Source organism: Nycticebus coucang, chromosome 4 (genome assembly GCF_027406575.1).
Source record: "Nycticebus coucang isolate mNycCou1 chromosome 4, mNycCou1.pri, whole genome shotgun sequence".
Lineage (NCBI taxonomy): Eukaryota > Metazoa > Chordata > Mammalia > Primates > Lorisidae > Nycticebus > Nycticebus coucang.
Genome location: NC_069783.1, coordinates 7,850,533 through 7,871,924, shown reverse-complemented (window position 1 = coordinate 7,871,924; position 21,392 = coordinate 7,850,533). Strand labels below are relative to the sequence as shown.

The window sequence follows — 21,392 nt, the reverse complement described above, 5'->3', positions numbered from 1 at the left end:
TTACCTACAGGACCTACCTCATAGGATGGCTGGGAGGATCAAATCATTGGTTTAACACATGGCCAGTCATTCAGAATTAAGGCTCAAAGAAAATGTCAGCTCTCATTACTATTCTTACTAAAATAAATAAAAACCTCTAACAAGAACATGATCTATTCTGAGAAGTTAGGGAAGGAGGCCTCCAAAATCCTGAATGCCTGGCTTGAATCCTAAAAGACCAGGGAACTCATCATAAGAGAAAACTGGCTTCTTCGACCACTCAGTTTTAGTGACAAAGCCATCTTGAGCATCGAGTGGCAAGATGGCATCATTAGTAACAACGTCGGTTAGCAGGGCAGACCTCCTGCCAGGGTACGAGCAATGCCCCCCGCCACCCTGCTCTGCTGAGCTAGGCAGGGCAGCAGAATGGCAGGGGGAGTGAAGAGGAACAGGGGCCAGGAAGACCCATGAGGCAGAGGAGAAGCGAGTAGCAGCAAGGATCTATCAGAAGCAGCCACTCAGGAAGCCCAACAGGTGGGCGGTGCCCGTGCTCAAAGGGGTAGGGCCAGCCCCACATGCTGGAGGTGGTGGGTCCAAACCCAGCCCCGGCCAAAAACTGCCAAAAAAAAAAAAAAAGTGCAACAGGTACAACTCACTAAAGCCAGCAGCAGGAGAGAGCCGTGCTGGTCAGAGAGGCGTCAAACATCAAGGTCTTTTCTGACACAGGCTCTACAGAGGCAGCTGGCTGCTAAAACAAACAGCAGACTCTGGTGGCAAAGTGCTAGGTCTGAGTGCTGGCTTCATCACCTCCTAGCTCTTCAAACGTGCTCAAGAGGCCTAACTTCCCTTGACCTTATTAGGGTTTTTATAATAGCTATAAGTTAGTAATACAGGTAAAGAAGAACACAAACACAGTAAGTGTCCATTAACTGTTAGAAAAGACAGAGGGGAACCCCAGTATCAACTGCCGGTGACTTCAACCCACTCTGGATATCCCAAACACACCCGTGCAACAGCAGCATTATTTCAAATATGGAACCTCACCAAAAACATCACTGACTATAAAAGCTCCCTTAAAACTCCAGGTGGAAGGGGCCTGGGCATCTTCTATTGTTTCACAATGCAGTTCGCCCTACAGAGTGAAGAGCAGCATGGGACAGGCTAGATGAACAAAAAGGCACAACAAGAGCTAACTCCCAGAGGCCACGAGCTCGGGGTCCTCACTGCAGGATCCCCACGGCTCAGCTACACTCTGAGCACACACAGGCATAGGGACTAACCCGCAGGACCAGATGAGAAGCTGACATGGCCTAACCCTGAAAGAATACCGGGCACCCCACTGATGTGAAACCGCGGATTTCCCCACCCCCAAGAGCACTTTAAACACTATTACCTCATAATTCTACAACACTGGCCTAGGGGGCAACTCTTCTCAGCGAGACTCTTAGAACCAAATCATGACAACGACAGCATAGTAATTATGAAGCCCATTTAGAGGTGTTAAAGAATCCATCACTCGGCTCAGCGCCTGTGGCTCCAGTGGCTAAGGCGCCAGCCACACACACCTGAGCTGGCAGGTTTGAATCCAGCCTGAAGGCTGCCACCAAAAAATAGCCGGGCGTTGTGGCGGGCGCCTATAATCCCAGCTACTTGGGAGGCAGAGGCAGGAGACTCGCTTGAGCCCAGGAGTTGGAGGTTGCTGTGAGCTGTGATGCTACAGCACTCTACCCAAGGCGACAGCTTGAGGCTCTGTCTCAAAAAAAAAAAGAATCCATCACTCCAAAAAACAATTATCTAAAAAAAAAAACCTCACATAGCCGGGCGTTGTGGAGGCGCCTGTAGTCCCAGCTACTCAGGAGGCTGAGGCAGGAGAATCGCCTAAGCCAAGGAGATGGAGGTTGCTGTGAGCTGTGTGATGGCACGGCACTCTACCGAGGGCAGTAAAGTGAAACTCTGTCTCTACAAAAAAAAAAAAAACAAAAAAACTCACCACCTTACCTGGAATAAGCCTGGAATTCCTAGTCTAAATTTGGGGGATCTATTGGAAAAAAGAATTATCTGTGTAATTTAATTAACATTTAATTGAAACTTAGTATTTTCCGCACTTGTGAACTAGTGTTAAGTTCACACAATTGTGACTGTATAAGATATAGTTAATACCACATTATAGTTAGTAGAAATATGTTACAATATTATTTACATTCATCGATACATCAAAATTAAGGTATTTGTTAGACCCACTACTAAATCTTGATACTGATTGCTTCAGTGTGGCACAGGTTTTCAAAATATTTTACTGACTGAATTTCAGTGTACAGTCATGCAGGCTATGATGATGTTTTTAGTCAACATACTACAATGAGAGGGTGGTCCTATTAGATATAATGCTGTGTTTTTACTGTGCCTTTTCTACCTTTATGCGTGTTTGGATACACAAATATTTACCACTGTGTTATGGGTTCAGCACAGTAACATGCTACACAGGTTTGGAGCCTAGGACCCTTCCACAACATACAGCCTACGTGTGAAGCAGGTGACACCATCTAAGTCTATGTAATTACACTCTGCTGTTCGCACAATGAGGCACCTCTCAGAAAGAATCTCCGTCTTTGAGGTATGACTGTAACCGGTTTCCTTTGAAATCGTATTTTGTTCTACACACTCACAAAGAAGGTTAAGAGGGTAAAATGTAACTGCCCACAAAACATGAGGTTATTATATGCTTTATAGAAAAGGAGTTAGTTCTGCCCACTGTTACGTCCCCGGCAGCTGGCAGTGACATATGGTAGGTGACCTGTATACATTATGAATGAAAAAACTTAACCAGCCAAGTACCGTCATCATGAAAATACAGCCCACACATTGCAGGCTGGGTTGATGGTCCATACACTGCAGGACACTTTCCGTGTGATAAAAACACAGGGTGCAGAAGGACCTGGAGGGGCCCTACCAATCCACTGGGAGACCATACCACACAAAAGAGGGTTGAGCAAATGAGGCAGGTTCCCTCACCGAGGGATATCCAGGTGAGTGCAACATCCCTTTTTAGAAGGGAAAGAAGAGTGTTTGGCAGATAAATGGGGACACATCCCAGGCATCAGATGTAGTCAAACAGCATCAGCTGCCTAGAAGCAGCAGAGGTGGCACAGATAGACCCCCCGGCCCCAGCTCATGCAGCTGTGCTTCAGCCTCTCCTTTAATCCAACATGAGTTTCCACAACCAGTCATGGCAGCAGCACCAGACACTGCCAAGCTTCACACTGGACGGTCCATTCTTCAGAGGCCTGGAAGGATTGAACTTGACTGGTGCCCCCTTGGGACAGGAACTCTGTTCGGTTCACCTCTACAGGCCAGCACACAGCCACAAAAGCCTTTCAGCAGGTTCTGACTGCTTTTCCTGCACAGCAGAACTCAACTGGACACTCATCACCCCCACTGCTACCACCTAGTCCAAGACCCTCTTGCCTAGATGACTGCAATAGCCCCACAACCCCCAGCTGGTCTCCCTCTTTCCTCTTGTGCCCACTACTGTATTTTCCTGGAACAACCACAGTGAAGCCTTTGAAAATCCAGTGGTGTCCCATCACACCAGAACAAAATCCAAATTCTTTCCCCAAGATAAAGCCCCCTGTGAACTGGGCCCTCCCCCACCTCCAGTCTCTCACCCTTCCTCCCTCACCTTCTCCTCTCCATGAACAGACCTTCCACTCCTTCCCTCCGCACCCCATTCGCATCTCAGGGCCTTTTCCCAAGCTTTTCCTCCATTCCCAGATCTTCCACAATGCAGCTTCCTCTCTGCATTCCAGACTGCTCAAATGTTACTCCTGCAGAAAGGCCTTTCCTGATTCCAGTCCAGCTTCCTGATCTCCAGAATCACTTTCTATCTTCGTACTATGCATAAATTTGCTCTACAGCCCTAATCACTGCCTGACATTTACATTACACAGCATCTGTTTATCACTAATTTTCACCACTATTTGGGAGGAGCCTTTAAAATAAAAACACCAAGGCCCCAGGCCCCACCCAAACCAATTAAACTAAATTTTTGGGAGTGGGGCCAGACATTTCCCATTCCACAAATGCCCTCAGCAACTCCAACATGAGGCCAGGTTCCAGGTCTAGAACAATGCGTGTAACATACCTGGGCATCCTATAAATGCAGGCTCTGATTCAGCAGGTCTAGGGTGGGATCTGAGGCTGCACATTTCTAACAAGCTTCAGGTGATGCCTATGCTGCCTGTCTGAGACCCAACACAGTAGCCATAAGCCAGACATGGCTACTGAGCACTTGAGATGCAGCTGGTATGGCGGAAAGAGAGGAATTTTCATCTTAGGCTACCATATTGGACAGCACAGGTCTGGAAAGTATGTGCTCCAGAAAGGCAGGCAGCTGTGCCTGGAAGTGTGAGCTGTACGGGAAGAATCAAGGTGCCTCCAAAGTCTGGGTCTAAGCAGACCTCTTCGAATTGATGACTGTGAAAATCCTACAACAGAGGCCTAATTGGCCACCACCTCAGAAGTGGGTAAATATTTGCCTAAGGCAGGGATGCTAGTACAGGAGACCATAATGAACCCCCTTAGTGACTATAGCATGTGGTAACCCACAGATGACTACCTTGAGTTCTAGGCTCAATCACACAACATCACACAGGGCCCTCCCTAACCAACCCCCCACCTTTATGTGGCCACACGATCCTGGGCGTTCTTACAGACAAGTCCTCACAACCTGTTATTTATTGTACTGATTTGTTTACAAGATGTCTGTCTCTCCCACTAGACTATAGGTTATTTTAAAAAGAAAACATACTCTTGGTGTTCTATACCCACTACCTAATACATAGCCTAGCATGCTCAAAGATTCAATAAATTCTAAATGAACGGTAGGTCCTGGAACCCACGAGGAAGAGTATTAGGACTTTTACTGTTACTCATAAGAGAGAAATTGAATTCAGGGAGGTAGGGGGAGAGTGCTGCCGAGAATATACGTAAGAATAATAGATTGTTCCCTCAATTGATTCAAAATTTTTCAAAAACATGAGTTCAGATTTCAGAACACACCCTTTCAAAAGGGTAACATGTTCGACCCATAAGGGATCACTTCCAAATCAACTGAGCAAGAAGGTAATGTCCTTCTGACGACAGATCCAAAATTTGCTAATCTGGGATAAGGGGCTGTTTTTCAAACAAGTCACAAAGGGCTAAGATTCAGAATCACATTCCTGCCTAAAAAACATGTAGGCCTGGTTCCCACTGTAACTGCTGGGAGGGGTCTGGCCCCATGGACAAGCATGGCCCCTGGGAGTCTGCAAAAAAGCCTCGATGCTCACCCCACCCTGCAGTCAGAACCCTGTGCTTGTGACAGCAATGAGATTTCCAAGGTAACCAAGGACAACAAAGCAGAGAATTATGGCCCGGAAGGAAGTAGATTACATTTTAATACTTACAAGTCAACATCAAATTTATTTTTAAAACTATATCAATGCCAAAGAAGCAAGACAGAATAGAATGGACAGAGCTATAAAGAAGGGTCTAACTAAAAGCGTGACTATTCCAAGTACATATACAATTTTTCCTTATTTTGAGAATATTTCAAAGTGCCCAGAGACTCAAAGAAACCAAAAGGGGGGAAAAAAAAAAAACTCACTCTTCAGATTTATGCCACAACTAATTTTTTCCATTATTCCCAAAAGCACAGGGCAGACTCCAGTTACAGCACCAGACTTTGCTAAGTTTGCTAAAATTGTTCAAAATAACCAGAGAAAGTGGTCACAAAATAAAAATTTTTAAACACTACTATGGCCTCACCTGCTGCTGGAACAATAAACTAGCTAAAAAAATAAACATGGGTTAACAGGTATGTAGAAGTTTTTAATTCACTTAACTCATTCAGCCATTTTCCTACTCTTCCCTCAAAGTAAATCTCATCCTCCCTCCAAGGGAGGGTCTGTGGATTAACTACCTAAACTATTGGGTGACCAATTTTCTGTCAGATACTGTACTATGTATTATTTCATTAAACCCTCACCACAATCCTCTAGACATTAAAGTTGAGGAAAATGAGAAAACGTTAGGCATGTCACCCAAGTTCATCTCACCTCTAGCAAGTGGTGGGAGTCTTGAACTTGAACCCTGGTCAGTCAGATGAAGTAATTTAGAGGATTTAGCACAGGAAGCAGCATAGCTTCTGAAAACAGACTGAATGAAGCCAAGTTCAAATTCTACTTTACTAGCTCTATAACCATGAGCAAATTGCTTAACCTCTCTGAGCCTCCATTTCTTCACCTACAAAGCAGGGATTAGGACTACTAAATACAACAGATCTGAGGTCTGGGTAGGGACTGGAAGTTACTAATATTCCAGCGATAGATGTGCAAATCTAAATGGTCCATTTTAGTTGTAAAATTGTTTCTGGCAAACATAATCCACATTGGACACAACAGATTCCCAAAGGTGAGTGAATTTAAACTTAGTTTACTAACTCCACAAGTTATTTGTATAAACACAGGACCAAAGGCTTGCAAATTTATTTCTGTTAAATGAGTATCTTTGTGGGACAATGCCCATTCTCATGTCTTCTCTGTGGGAAAAGTAGATGTGTTGTTTAAAATCAAAATACCATGGGCATCATTTGTTATTAAACCACACACAGAACAAGTTTTGGTAACAAAACGGAACATCAAACACGCTTGAAAAGGTAATTTTAAAGGAATACACACTGATTAAGAAAGTAAATAACTTTCAAATTTATAAATCCAAGTTCACACATACCACCATCATAGCATATATACTGGATTTGCTTAAATTAGGTAAATCTGAAATAATTTTAATTTTTCCATTTTTGAGATGTGAACCAATTCTTGTTCTTTGATGGCAACATGAAGCAAGCTTGCAATTTAATAAAATGACCAAATCCTGTCTCTCTTTAATCTGCTCAGTAATTGAGCTCTTGGGTAATCTCCTGCACCGCATACAAAAAGAGGTTTGGAATTATATGCTGTAAACCAAAATTAATCAGAGAAAGGGTATGCCAATTTTAACTGCAATTCCTATTTGCCTGGGTTTCCAACATCTGCCAATATTAATAGTATTTAACTGACAAACTGCAGCAAGGAAAAGCAACAGAGATTTAAACACAATCAAGCTTTTTTTTTTTTAGACATCATGTACAAAGCTTTCTTCCCTTAAGAAATATTCAGCTACCTTTTTGATTACAACCATTCCATAAACATTATTAAGAATGCAGTTTCAAAACATTGTGAATATTTTCCTCCTGCTTTTAAACTGACACTTCGGGAAAAACTTCACACACCAATCTCCATCTGCCTCATTTGAAGGTTTCATTGTTAAGCCTTGCTGTTAAAAGTAGAATTAAGTGATCTGGGATTCACTTAACTCACTAAAAAGACTTATATACAGCTGTTGTCTCCACCCTTCCCCAAAAAAAGAAGGAAGAAAAAAATACCTGGCTTAACAACATTCAGAATGCTGAATTTGTTACTTTCAACTTAGCCTATTATCGACTGTTTATGTCTACAAAGAAAAATTTTTTCCATTAAGGAAAAACATTCTAGACTTCTTTCCCAAGCAATTCCTAACAGGAGATGCTTTGTTTGAATGGACCAAAAAAAAAAAAGTAAGGCCACTGCTTAATTTAAAGCTCTTTGGTAGCCTTCCCTCACTCTAGCCCAGGCATTTTCTTCTAAAATACCTATAATGCCCAATTTTAAAAACGTAACTTGACATTCCGGCCAAAAGACATTTAATCATCTATTACAATTGCCACACGTGTGGCTTGTAAACCAGTTACCTATTATGAGCCAAGCAGAGTGCTAAGCAGTTGACTCACAAGGTCTCTGATCCTGAAAAGGATGCATCTCTAATCCCATTTGGTAGATAAGGAAAACGAGGACAGGGGGTGAGGATCTGCCAAGGGGGCCCCTGGCCTCAGACTCCGTCCCTCCTGGTGCTGCAAGCTGCTTTAATTTTCAGCCTCAGCTTCTTCATTCCTAAGCGCTCCCTCTCCCCAGGATCTGGAAAGCGTACTAGTTAACAGCTAGACATGATGACTTTGCACCTTGAAAGCATTTTACTAAAATTAGGCCTTTTCCAGGTTGAGAGGGAAGGGAGGTATTCAAGGTTCAAGCGGGTACAGGTAACTGGGGAGCGGCTAACTCAAGGCCCTTTGGACCTAGAAGCACGGGCTAGCCACACACCTTGCCCGCACTCCTCTCTCCGGGGACTATGGAACACAGCCAGGCCTCCCTGGCTAAGGTGGGCACACATTCCCCGACACGAGGGGCGCGCGATGCGGGGCTCCGGGGCTGCAGCCGGGTCTTGGAGCACACAGCTCCCCCGCCGGGCCACTTCCAGAACAAGTTGGGGAGGTCGGCGCTGGGGACCAAAGACCCCGGGCCGCGGAGGGGGCGCGGAAACCCCGCTCGCCGCCGCGGACCCCGACTCTCCGGCCGAAGTTGGCCGAGCTGGGGCTGGCGGGGGTGGTGGACCGGGCCGGGGAACCTCGGTAGGGAAAAGAGCTCGGGAGATGGGGGGTTGTTAAAAAAGGCCCAAGGTGGCCATCAACCATCTCCTCTGAGCCACCTACACGGGAACAAAGGGCTTCTGTTTCGGGCAGAGCTGGCCCGGCCGCGTCCAGCTCTGGAGGAAAAGAAACTTTTCCCGGGATGCGGACGCGAGAGCGCGGGCAGGGGGCGCGGGCCGCCGCGGGCTGGGAGCCGGTCCGGGGGCGGCGCCGCGGTACCTGCGGCCGCAGCCGCCCGCCCGCCCGCCCCGCCGCCGCTCACCTCCTCGATGGCCGCCACCGTGTTCCGGCACTGGGCCGTGCGGGTGGTGAAGCTGGAGGCCGTGGGCGCCTTGTAGTCCTCATGGGTCTCGGCCACGAATTCCGACACGGAGATCTGGTCCGGCATCGTCTCGGCGCGCGCGAGGCTGGCCGCTGAGAAGCCGCCGCCGCGGGCTCCGACCGCCGCTCGGACGCCGCAGCCGCCGCGCTCCGGCCGGCGGACAAAGGGGAGCGCCGGGCGCGGGAGCCGCCGCCGCCGCGGAGCCGCCGCAGGGCGCGGGTCGGCCGCCGCGGGGCCCGGGCGGCGGGAGCAGGGGCGCGCGCAGCCCCGCGCAGCTCGGCCCGTCCGCCCGCGCGCCGAAGGCTCCGGGGTCCGCAGCCGCCGCGTCCTCTCAGAGCGAGCCCCGAGGCGGGCGCGCAGAGCCGGCGGGAACTGCCCGCCACCCAGCCGCGGGCCCCGAGCGCCTCCCGCGGAGAGGGGCGGGTCCGGGCCGGGGGCGGCGGCCGGCCGGGCGCGGGGCGGGGCGGCGCGGAGGGCCGAGCCGCCAATGGGCGCGCTCGCCGCCGCCGCCGCGCCGCCGGGACGCGGAGCCTGCAGGAAAGAGGGCGGCGCGCGCCCCGGGCCCCGAGCCGCTCCTGGTCGCCGCGCGCCGCATTGTCTCGGCGTTCGGGGCCCCGCGCGGTGCGACGGAATTCGAGGGACAGCCCCAGGCGCAGGCTCAGGCCCGGGGTCCGCGAGGGCACGTGCAGGGTGCGCTCGGACACTCCCTGGCCGAGCCGGAGCCCAGCCCTGTGCGTGCCAACCCCTCCCTCATTGGCGTGGAACCCTCAGGGTTCCCCACCTAAACCGCAGGCGAGGTCGGGCCCGCGGGGAACACTGTGTGAGCAGCTCGCCCCCTACCGGAGGACGCGCTCCGCCCAGGGGACACACCCGGTGACAAATACCTCTGCACCCTGCCCGGGCTGGCCACCGGACAGTTTGGATACGGTCACAATAACAAGAAGTGACCTTATAGTGAAAGTCTGTGTGCTCGACATACATTTAATCCTCACAACCTTCGGATACAGAGAAAGAGGGGGACTTACTTGTGTATTATGAAGAACAGTTTGCCCATTAGCGCAAGGTAAATACTTGGCCAAATTCGGATTCAAACCCATGCCCCTTGAGTTGGAAGTCGAAAGTCAGAAATTGAGAGAGCGTCCTCGTGCTTACAGACCCTCTCGTAAGTGTCCTAGTCGTGTTTCCTAAACTTGCGGATTATAGCTATTCTCAGTTGTAAGCAGTTTTAGGATTCTAGGCCAAGACCCAACCTAAGGTTGCTAAATGCACTGATGTGATGTTCATGTAGGAAGTGTGTGAGGAGGAGGAGCTTTTCCATTATGGTTTCAGAGAGAATATGTAACAACAACCCGCTGACATTATGCATAACTGGTCAAGTAAAGAGTTAGTACAGACTTATTTACAGCCCTTAAGGAAATTCTCATAGTTATATTAATATTTTAAAATCCAGAAGCTCTGAAGACACTTGTCAAATAAAATCACACCCCATAACTCTACACCGGGCGTATGGTGTGGCTTCTGAAGCTGCCAGCAATAAAACCAAGAAAAACTCTACAAAAACCTTTTGTGCATCTGAAAAGGAGGAAGTGTGGGAGACATTGGAAATTCAATATGTCAGACAGAGCAGTCTCCTGACGCTGCAGGACAGTGGACCCCTCAAACAACCTCCTTTTAAGCTCCCATGCAAGAATTTGCTATATGAGGTGGCAGCTTGGGTCAGACATTATGTATGGCCTTTGGTATTTTAGCAGCACTGCACGTGAAATTTAACTTTCTGAAATAGCTGTATTAGTGGATAGCTTTTATCATTGCACTAGGCAACGAGTGGCAATTTAAAACTACTTATCTGCTTCTTTCCTACCTTTATTTTTTTGGGATTTTTATTTGTTTTACTCTTTTGACATATTTAGGCATTTCCTCTATTTGAAACCTCCCACTATTCAAGTTCTACACGTTATTTATATTAACACATCCTCTCCTATTCCAGACAGATTCCGTTCCCTGATACCCAGTTTTCTGTTCTTGGATGTGAGAGAGCATCCTGGATAACTTTTCAAGTCTTGGTTTTTAAAAAGTCTCTAAGAGGCTATGAGGATTGAGTAGTGTTTTTTCCTTGGCAGCAAGCACAGCATTAACCAGTATAATCAAGACTTCTGTAAGGACAGGTTGAGCTTGGTGTTCTTCTATGTTCTCCCTTTATATGCAACTTCTGTTCTTGTTTCTTGTAGCTTAATATAATTTTGTAGGTACAAGAACCTTTAGTAGCCTCAAAACATAAATTACAGAGCCACATTGCATCATAAATGTAGATTAGAAAGCAGGTGGTAGGCCAGGCGCTTGTAGTTCACTGAGTACAGTGCTGGCCACATACACCCAAGCTGGTGGATTCAAGCCCAGCCTGGGCCAGCTAACCAACAATGACGACTGCAACAAAAAAATAGCCAGGCATTGGGCGGCGCCTGTGGCTCAGTCGGTAGGGTGCCGGCCCCACATACCGAGGGTGGCGGGTTCAAACCCGGCCCCAGCCAAACTGCAACCAAAAAATAGCCGGGCGTTGTGGCGGGCACCTATAGTCCCAGCTACTCGGGAGGCTGAGGCAAGAGAATCGCTTCAGCCCAGGAGTTGGAGGTTGCTGTGAGCTGTGTGATGCCATGGCAGTCTACCAAGGGCGATAAAGTGAGACTCTGTCTCTACAAAAAGAAATAGCCAGGCATTGTGGCGGGCTCTGTAGTCCCAGCTACTTGGGAGGCTGAGACAAGAGAATCACTTAAGCCCAAGAGTCTGAGATTGCCGTGAGCTGTAAGCCACAGCAGTCTACCCAGGGTGACATAGTGAGACTCTGTCTCAAAAAAAAAAAAAAAAAAAGCATGTCGTAAATAAACAAGTGGTTACCAAGTCAATTGGTGGCCTACGGAAGACATCAGATTATTAAAACACTAAAACAATTTATTCCTCCCTCATCACTCCCGAATCAAACTTGCTCATTGCAAAAGCCTGGAATTAAAGCAAGATCAGAACAAAACATAGCGAATGCCTCTCTGAGATGAATAAAACAAGAATGTGTAGCTTCCAACAAATAATAAAATTAAAGTTGAACCTGGCTCAAGAAAACATTATACACACACATTTTTTAAATGTATCAAGAGAACCCTTGATAAGGCCTATTCTCCCTTATCCAGAATTGTTAAGTCTAAAAAACTATGAAAAGCTAATTTTAAAAAAAATTCTTAGTGGTAAAATTTACTGGAAATAAACTGACATGGGGCTATATATAGTTTTGTTTATCTCAATTCATGTAAATATTTATTTTCCTATAAAATATAAATGTGCTTGATTATGGAGTATTGCCCCAGACCCACTGGGAGTGATTCAGAATATATAATATATGCCATGTGTTACCTTTCTAAGATCTGAAAAATTCTGAATACATATGTATTTTGCCCTAGAGGTTTCAGATACAGGCTCCTGTGGGCCTGTATTATTTTCAAATGAAGAAAGAAAAAAGGAGGAAGAAGAGGAAGGGGAAGAGAAAGGAGAAGAAGAAGAAAGAAAACATGCTTATTGCAGACATCATTTTCAGAGAAGAAAGAAACTTTTAAAAATGTAATTTTCAGAAGCTCACTGAGCTTGGCCAACAGCCTGTTTTCCACAGGAATTTTCTTCCTCCAGTAGTTCATAAAAATCTTGTATTTTTTCACTTTCAGATCAAGGTGTAAAATATGTTCTTAACTCTGAAATTTGCTTGAGGGCTGGCTGGTTTACACAAGACTAGCTCACTTGCTGTTAACTTATAAATGATTACTTTTGGAGTGGGCAAATCTTGTGCTTTAAAAGAACTATGGTAAACAGCATGATCAAATAGAAACAAAACGCCAGCCCCCCATGATGTGAACATGTAAGCATAACTAAGGTTTCTTTTCCATAGCTTAGCACTACTCTCCCCAAAACAGGGTTGCTGAAGAGACCCATCCATCCCCCAAATGAGAGAAGGTTAGATACATTTACCACAGTTACCTTGCCTTAGCACATCGGGGGAAAAAATTAGCGCTCAGAAACTATTTTCCAAAAGAAAACTTAGCTTTTGGTAATACCATTGCTTCTTTGGAATAAGTAAGTTAACCTTCTTGGACTTTAGTCAACTCATTTGTGAAGGAGAGATTAGACAAGTTCATTTCTAAGGCACCCGTGCTCTGGCATTCATAATTCCATTTTCCATGTTGGATATTAGCTTGGACACAGAGAGAAAATGCTTCAAGAGCTGTCTTACTACTGAGACTCTACTTGCTGGTTCTAGACTTTTGAGAATGAGCATATTTTAGATGACATTTCCAGCTATTTTTTGAGTATGTGGTCATTTTGTTAAGATTGTAGATTTAATGACAGCAAACTTACTCATCACCAACTCTACAGGACAGTGCTGGAGGTTTCTCCAATTTTTGTTTTGACAAAGCAGTTTCTATAGATGACATTCTCATTGATGAACTGCAGGAGGCAGTTATAGATAAATAAGGTATAATCAGTATATGCTGAAGTCAACTCATGCTGACCCCAGAGAGCTGATCCTCAAATGCTCTGGAATTTTGAAAATTGTTGATTGTATCTCTGTGGTGGTGTGCTAGTGAACATCTCTTCCCAACTCCACATTCTGGTAGTTTGATGTTTCCCACTCATGGGAGTGTTTTAATAATTTCCTTAGGAGAATTGACAAATGATAAAAATTGAAGCCTGTTGTATTGTTGTTTGTCTAACTTAAGAAACTTAATATAAATTTATAGAGAAAATGTTAACAATGCAGAATATACTTAAAAGTGCATCATGTCTGTAGTTATGTGTATTACATTATGAATAGTGAAAATTTTTGAGGAAGTATCTTTCCAATTATAAACTATTTCATGATTCAGCAAAAAAGTCAATCATGTCACAGATGAATGAAGCCATAACATACATCTTCACTATTTCACTTTTGTCTCATTAACATAAACAAAAATGTCAACTAACAGAACTACACTCATTTATCAATGACATGAGTAACTTCTATGCTGAATTGGGCAATAAGGAAGCATTTATTTACCATCTTATTTTGTCAAATCATGGCTGAATTTGCAGACACAGGTTGGCTATGGATGCAAACATTTGGAAGAAATCAATGAAAGCATTCTATGAGAATCAATTAAATAGTATATATGGAATTTAATAAGGAGTAGGGTATAATTTACAGTTGCCCATAAATCATGTGCTACTCATCTTCTAAATTACTAAAAATTAAAAAATAAACCTATGTATGTGCCCATTTCAGAGAGCAGATTGTTAAACATTTACCAGCCCACTTCTGAGTGTAACTGTATTTTCCCTGCCAAGGGGCAGGGCATTAGACCTTCCAACTCTGAGTCATGCTTATGGAATCAAACACATATAGATAAAACCTCAATACATTGGACTATATAAGCAAAGGCAACCTGTGTTAATAAAAATTATTTTTCTTAGAGTAATTAAGAAAATGCCACGTGTTGTTTTCACAACCAAGCACCAAGAAAGGGTGTGGCTTGTTTTAATGAATGAAGAAAAAAAACGTTTAATTAACACTCTGTAAATAGATTTTGCTAAAGCTTTTAAAGAGTGTTTTGTAATAACTAACTCATTCTTAGTTTCTGTGGCTTCCTCTTAGGTGGCAGAGCAATCCACTTGTGCCTTATCTGAATATGTTCTCCTCAGCTGAAGAACGTTTCCTTTTGGCCACGGGACAAGGTTTAAACTCCTTAGTTTAAACTCTTTTCCTCCAGCTTCCTCCACTGTTACCTTCTCCCAGCTGTGCTTTCGTTGACCCAGGGGTTGGAAAACTGGCCCAAGGGCTAGATACAGGCCACAACCTATCAGAAGAAGAATGATATTTCATGACATGTGAAAATTACACAGAACTCAAATTTGAGTGATCATTAAGTTTTATTGGCACACATCACACCGTTTGTTTTACCTCTTTCCAGCAGTGGCAGTGTTGAATAGCTTAGACAGATGTCAAACAGCCCACACGCCTGAAATATTTACTATGCTATCTGGCCTTTGTAGAAAATTTTGTTAACTCCACTCAAGCCGCACCAAGCTTGCCATTTTTCCCAACTCACAGTGCCCTTTCCAGCTATACACTTCTCCCTGCCGGGAATCTGTTTCCCATGGGACAGGTTCTCTCTCATTGTTTACTGAATCCATTCCAGATTTCCTTAGCCCCTCACACCGATAGCTCTGACTGGGACATCTTCCTCTCATCCCTCTAGCAAACTTCCAATCATCTTTCAGGATCAAATCCAATTTCTCCTCTAACACATCTTTTTGAACCTTCTGGGCAGAACTACCATCTCCTCTCTACTTCCCTAGTGCTTTAGATGAAGCTTAGTGATGCTGTGAGGGATGGGGTGAGGTGCCCTGTCCAGAGTTCAGACAGCTGTGTGGGGCTCCCCTTTCGCCCTCCCTTACACACCACACCCTCTCTCTTCTCATTGACTTGGGAAGTAATTGTTTCAGCCATATTATGAGTCAGACAAGATGAGAGCACTCATTTTATTGAACTGATAAGACTCACCTTCACCCTGCAAATAGAATGCTTACATATGTTCCTCCAAAGGAGTGGGTGCTTCCACTATAGAAGTTTTCACATTAGATCTTGCCTAGAAAGTTTGTCACTAAACTAGGCTCCTGGGAGAAGGAGAGGTGTCTTATTTATCTTTGTATGTCTAGCTCCAAAACAGGGCAGGAACACAGTAGGTGCTCCATACATGTTGATAGAGTTGAATTACATGGAGGTGCTTACCTTTCAGCCACAAGATGAGAGAAGACATATTGATTCAACATAAGGAAAAGCCATTAGTTTGAGATATGCTAAGGCACAGTGGGCTTTTCTGTGTCTACTCAACTTTTCTGGTAAAGGTACATTTATAGACAGAATTCAAGCAACAGTTGGGAGGGGCAGTGGTCATTGGGCTCGGTCACCTCACCCCTGTAGAAACTGAAGTATCTGAGTCTTTCTCCCTTTGTATGGGGGGCTTCAGTGTGGCTCTGTTTGTGAGCTAATGAGCACCTGTCCCCTCAACCCTTGCTACTCAGGTGTGGTCCCTGGACCAGCAGCATCGGCATCACCCGGGAGCTACTGAATTAGAGCCTACACTTTACCAAGCGCTTCAAGTAATTCATTTGCAGTTTAAAACCAAGAAGCATTTTTCTAGTGTGCATAGAGGATACACCATAAGCGAGGAAGTAGTTCTCTCATCTTGTACAGAAGCTCAGTATTCCAAATTATGTAAACTATCAGGGTCAGATAATTAAGTTCATGAACTCATCCTAGAAAAAGGCATCAGTGCATAACTTCCCAAGGGGAGTGTCTGGAAGGTGACTGTAGCGATATTCAGAAATGAGGTATGTAGCACTTTTTCTAGGATGAGTTCATGAACTTAATTGTCTCACCTCATATACTACACTGATGGGTCTCGGTAAAACCTAAAGGGTTAAAGTTTTTCCCAGTCCTAAGATGTATGAAGGTTTCTTTTATTTCTGAAACACTGTGCTATAATGTATTCTGCCTAGTTGCTGCTGTTCTGGGGTGCTCTTTAATTCAAACTAATATTTACTAAATACCTACTATATGCCAAGCACTGTCCCCAAAACCAGGATATGGAGGTCACATAAGCTGTGAACAATCCAGAGAAGGTCACTGGTGTCAGTGAACTTAGATTGTAGCAGAGAAAGGCAGATAGTAGTAAGTACCTGAAATAATTTCATGTAAGCCCTATTGAAAGAAATGAAACAGAATGATGTAATAAAGAATGGCGGTGGGGGTGGGGTAAGAGTAGCTAAGACAAGAGGGGGCAATCAGGAAAGGCTTCCTGGAGGAAGTGACATTTGAGCTGAGTCCAGAATGAGGAGGAGCAGCTAAGCATAAATCAGAGAGGAGAGTATTGCAAAGGCACATCAAATGCAAAGTCATGGAGCTGGAATTAAGTAGATTTTGTGACAAAGAAAGCCAAAGAAGCTGAAGTATCATGAAGGAGGGAGAGATGGCCTAAGCTGACGCTCAACAGGTGGACAGGGCTGAGATTGTGTGGGGCCTCAAGCTCTTCATGGGTGTGTTTTTCCCATAAGCAGGGGGATGGCGTAATTTGCTTTACACTCAAAAATGAAAAAGATCATGTTAGCTACTCCTGGGGAAGCAATTGTTGAAGGGCAAGTATAGAGGCAAAGCAGCTAAATAAAATGCCAATTAGTAATAGAAAATTGGGCTTTGAAAATAAAAACATTTGTGCTTCAAAAGATACATAAAGAAAGTAAAGAAAACCCACAGATTTTAAGAAATATTTTGTAAGTAAGATATCTGATAAGGGATCATATCTAGAATATTTAAAGAACTCTTACAACTCAATAATAAAAAGATAACCTAATTTAAAAATGGGGAAAGGAAATAGCTGGGCGTTGTGGCGGGTGCCTGTAGTCCCAGCTACTTCGGAGGCTGAGGCAGGAGAATCGCCTAGGCCCAGGAGTTGGAGGTTGCTGTGAGCTGTGTGACGCCATGGCACTCTACCGAGGGCCATAAAGTGAAACTCTGTCTCTACAAAAAAAAAAAAAAATGGGGAAAGGATCCAAATGAGACTTTTCTCCAAAGAAGATCTACAAGTCACCATAGGCATATGAAAAGATGTCAACATTATTAGCCATCAGGAAAGGCAAATCAAAGCCACAATGTGATACCATTTTATACCCACTAGGATGGCTGGAACCAAAAAGACATCAACAAGTGTTGGTGAAGACAGGGAGAAACTGGAACCCTCACATACCGCTGGGGGAAAATGTAAGATCATGAAGCCACTTTAGGAAACAGTCTGGCAGTTCTTCCAAAGTTTAAACATAGAATTATCGTATGACCATAATTATAGGAGGGACTTTACCTAATAAATGCAAACATTGTCACTTAATTCTTTGTAACTTCAATAACCCCAAACAAAATAATTATCGTATGGCTTAGCAATTTCACTCCCAGATATATACTGAGAAAAATAAAAACACATGTTCCCACAAGAACTTGCTCACAAATGTTAATAGTGTTATTCATAATAGCCAAAAAGTGGAAATAGTCCAAATGTCCGTGAATTGATGAATGGATAAACAAAATATGGTATAGCCATATAACATGTTTTCATTTCCATAACAAATTACCATAAACTGAGTGGCTTAAACAAAATACATTTCTCATGGTTCTGGAGGATAGAAGCCAGAGATCAGGGGGTCCGGGTTTGTTCCTGTTCCTGGCCCCTTTCCTGGCTTTTGTCAGTTTCCTGGCAATCTTTGGCAGCCCTTGGCTTGTCCACCCATCACCCCAACTCTGCCTTTGTTTTCACATGGCATTCTTGCTGTGTGTGTGTCTATGCCTAAATTTCCCTGTTTTATATGGGATGAGGGATTCATCTTAACTCCAGTGTGACCTCATCTTAATTAATTGCATCTGCAGCAACCATATTTCCAAATAAAGTCTCATTCTGAAGTAGTGGGTTGAGATTTCAACATATGATTTGGGGAGAGGACCCGATGTAACCCATCAAACAATGGAATATTATTCAGCTGTGAAAAAGACTACAGTGTGAGGCACATTATAACACAGACGAATGGGACCACACACTACGTAGTGTACTTGTCTGGCAGATCTGTAGACAGACAAAGGTTAGTGGTTACTTAGGATTGGTAAGGGGGTGGGGGATCAAAAGGGTGATGGGGGTGGGGTTTCTTTTGGGGGGCGATGAAGATCTTCTAAATTAGATTGTGACGATGGCTGCACAACTCTGTGAATATGCTAAGAATGATCTAGTTGTACACTTTAAATGGTGGAATTCTATGATATGTGAATTATATCTCAGTAAAGCTGTTACAAGGGGAAAACCCCATGAATTTGTGTTCTAAAAAGTGTTAAAAGATTTTTCTTAGAAAAGAAATGTAGCTTACAGGGTCTGGAGCTCAAAGTTGAAATCATGGCCCTGCAACCTTCTCTAACCTTGAATGAGTTACCGTAGGCTTAGCTTATTCCTTGGAAAGATGGAATGAGGAGAGAAAGGTGCCCCTGTATCTATAGTGGAGGAGGATCTCTATCTACAGGAGGGTTGATACAAGAATTAGAGATTATCTAGGTAAAAAAATACCTGACACAGAGTAGTTGCTCAATAAAACATATTATTAGTCAGACATTTTATTCCCCTCCTTGAAAACAAAGTGTGATTCTACAACAAATCACTCTTCCTTTGTTCATTTTTTTTTAATGGTCAAAGAAGACCTTGTTAATCTCTCAAGAAGCAAACTCTCAAAATGGAGCTAAAACATAGACGAAAAACTTGCTCCCTCACGTTATTCATGCACGGAGGACCCAGCCCTCTGCTGCTTCTCTGCCTCTGAGGTCTCTTGCCCTGAATTTTGTTTTTATTCCCTGAGCTGGTAATTGAAGCTATCAGGGCAGGCTCACGCCGGTTGGTGTTCCACTGATGAATTCCAGCTGGGCCTCGAGAGCGCGCTGCTGACTTGCGGGGAGAGAGAAGGCCCCCAGGACAAGCCTGCACTCCAAGGCAGCAGCCAGGCTGTTTGGCCATTCAATCTGTGTCCAGAAAAGTCTCCCAGCTCATCCATGTAAGGCCTGGCCCAGTCAGCATGCGCGGAGGAGTGGAGGGGCTACGGAACAAGCCACCCGCCTCTCGCAGGGCCAAGCTTCTCCTGACGCATAAAGAGAAAATTACAATCAAGCAGCGCTGTGATTGTAGGTCTCTTAGAAAAGTCCAGTTGGTCATCTCCATCACTAAGCCAGGAGCCCCCCATATAAAGAGATACAAATCGGGTGGCGCCTGTGGCTCAAGGAGTAGGGCGCCGGTCGCATATGCCGGAGGTGGAGGGTTCAAACCTAGCCCCGGCAAAAAAAAAAAAAAAAAAGAAAAAAGTGAGATACAAATCAAAGCGAGTCGGCCAACAGTCATGGATGATGGACCATGCCGGGCGCTGGATTCCGGGGAAACAGAGATGAGGGTGAACCGGCGCCTCCAGCCGCGCTCAGCCTCGTGCTCCCCACGGGGAGCGGATCGCAGAGACAGAGGAGGGCCGCTTCAGCCTGCAGAGCAAGGTCTCAGGGTGACACAGGACAGACGCCCTGCACTAAATGGAACACCTGCTACTTGCGGCCATAATGATCTGGGTATCGAGGGCTGCTACAACCTCCCTCCAGATAGATTTTCTAAGTCTCCAGACAGTCTAATTTACTTTATCCTGAGTCCCCGAATGGGTCCTGTTCATACAGTCCTAACCTTAGGACTCAATTTTAAGCAGCAACAGCCTTGCAGAGCACGTATGGCTCAGGGACAATCTTCTCAGGAACTTTGAACCTCTCACCTCTGGAGCCTGCTCCTCTCTCTCCCCCAGAGCCTTCCTCAATGCTGTCCTCCCGCCCTGCACAGGCGGCTCCTAATCCCAGGTCTCAGCAGTCACCCGGGGCAGCGTCTTTGCTCCTCAGCTGGGGTGGGGTGGGGTGGGGTGTGTCCCATGGAAGTGACCCCAGGCTCACAAGCATGGCTGACACGGGCCTAATCCTAAGGACTTCTAGCCACCTTTTTTGAAGTCTAGACTCCAGAAGGCCCTACCTCAGACCTACTAAATCAGTCTTCAGGGGAGGGGCCTGGAAATCTGTGTTTTAAATAGGTGCTTGAGAAGATTTTAGAGAAAGCAAGTTTATGAAGCTTATCTCGCATTTTAGAGGAGAAGCTTGAAGCCGAGGATTTGAGATTTCTTTGCAAGTGTAGGGCAAATCTTAGAGGTGAGTGTATTTATAAGAGTTTATAAGTGAGTTTTTCCCTCTCATAGAACATGACTCTTTCAAGTCGCTGGGGGAACCTCTGACACAATCATGATGGGAGAGCAGAGAAGTTCCCAAGTGATTCTGAAAGTGTTTGCTTAACTGCCCCTCAGATGGCTGCTGGGCCCATTGGATTTGGAGCTGTGGATAACTTTCTGTCTCTAAGCAGAAGTAATAACCCTTAGTCATATAAGAGCCCTAGTCATGGCTCTAAACAGAGACTTCATTTTCTCCATTCTGTGGAATTTCCAGTGTCTGTGAGACCATATGTGTGACTCTTTGCAAAGGGTTTAGGAGTAACTTAGTTGGGGAACAGCATTAAGTGGACTGCTTCGGGAAGCCTAGGGGTCAGATAGCAGACAGTGGGTCCCCTTGGAATCTGGAGCCAGGCCTTTTTCCTCTAAGCATTCCTGTTTCTGTTGGTCACAACAGAAGGGCCAGCATCCCCTTCCTTCCTCTCCTGGACTCTCCCTCTCTGCTTGAGGTTCTCAGCCAAAGCTGACCTCACTGACCGACTCTGCATTGCATTTTGGTGAGTCCCACTTGCCAATGCCAAGAAGTGAGCTGTATAGTTTGTTCAGGCCCTGTTCAAGTTTTCCATGTGGCTCGGGCTGCATAGCAGCTCTGGGCCTGGGCTTCCAGTCTGCTCCCGGGTTCTGTCCTGTACCCGCTACTGGGCAGAGCCAGAATGCAGC

The 21,392-nt window shown here is 45.2% G+C and overlaps 2 protein-coding genes across 5 annotated transcripts in view; one reads left to right on the top strand and one right to left on the bottom strand.

Annotated features, from left to right (window-relative positions):
• Positions 1-9,140, bottom strand: part of ASAP2 (ArfGAP with SH3 domain, ankyrin repeat and PH domain 2) — a 193,073-nt gene extending 183,933 nt beyond the window's left edge. For 2 of the 4 annotated variants that reach the window (XM_053587846.1, XM_053587847.1), the window contains exon 1: positions 8,781-9,007. In XM_053587846.1, the coding sequence (XP_053443821.1) occupies positions 8,781-8,906 (126 nt within the window). In that variant the 5' untranslated portion in view covers positions 8,907-9,007. Of the gene's footprint in view, positions 1-8,780 lie in introns of all 4 variants that reach the window. The other 2 variants (XM_053587850.1, XM_053587845.1) reach the window with 2 other exon arrangements.
• ITGB1BP1 (integrin subunit beta 1 binding protein 1) overlaps positions 1-21,392 on the top strand; it is a 250,104-nt gene that overhangs the window by 201,793 nt on the left and 26,919 nt on the right. The gene's annotated exons all lie outside the window — the stretch shown is intronic.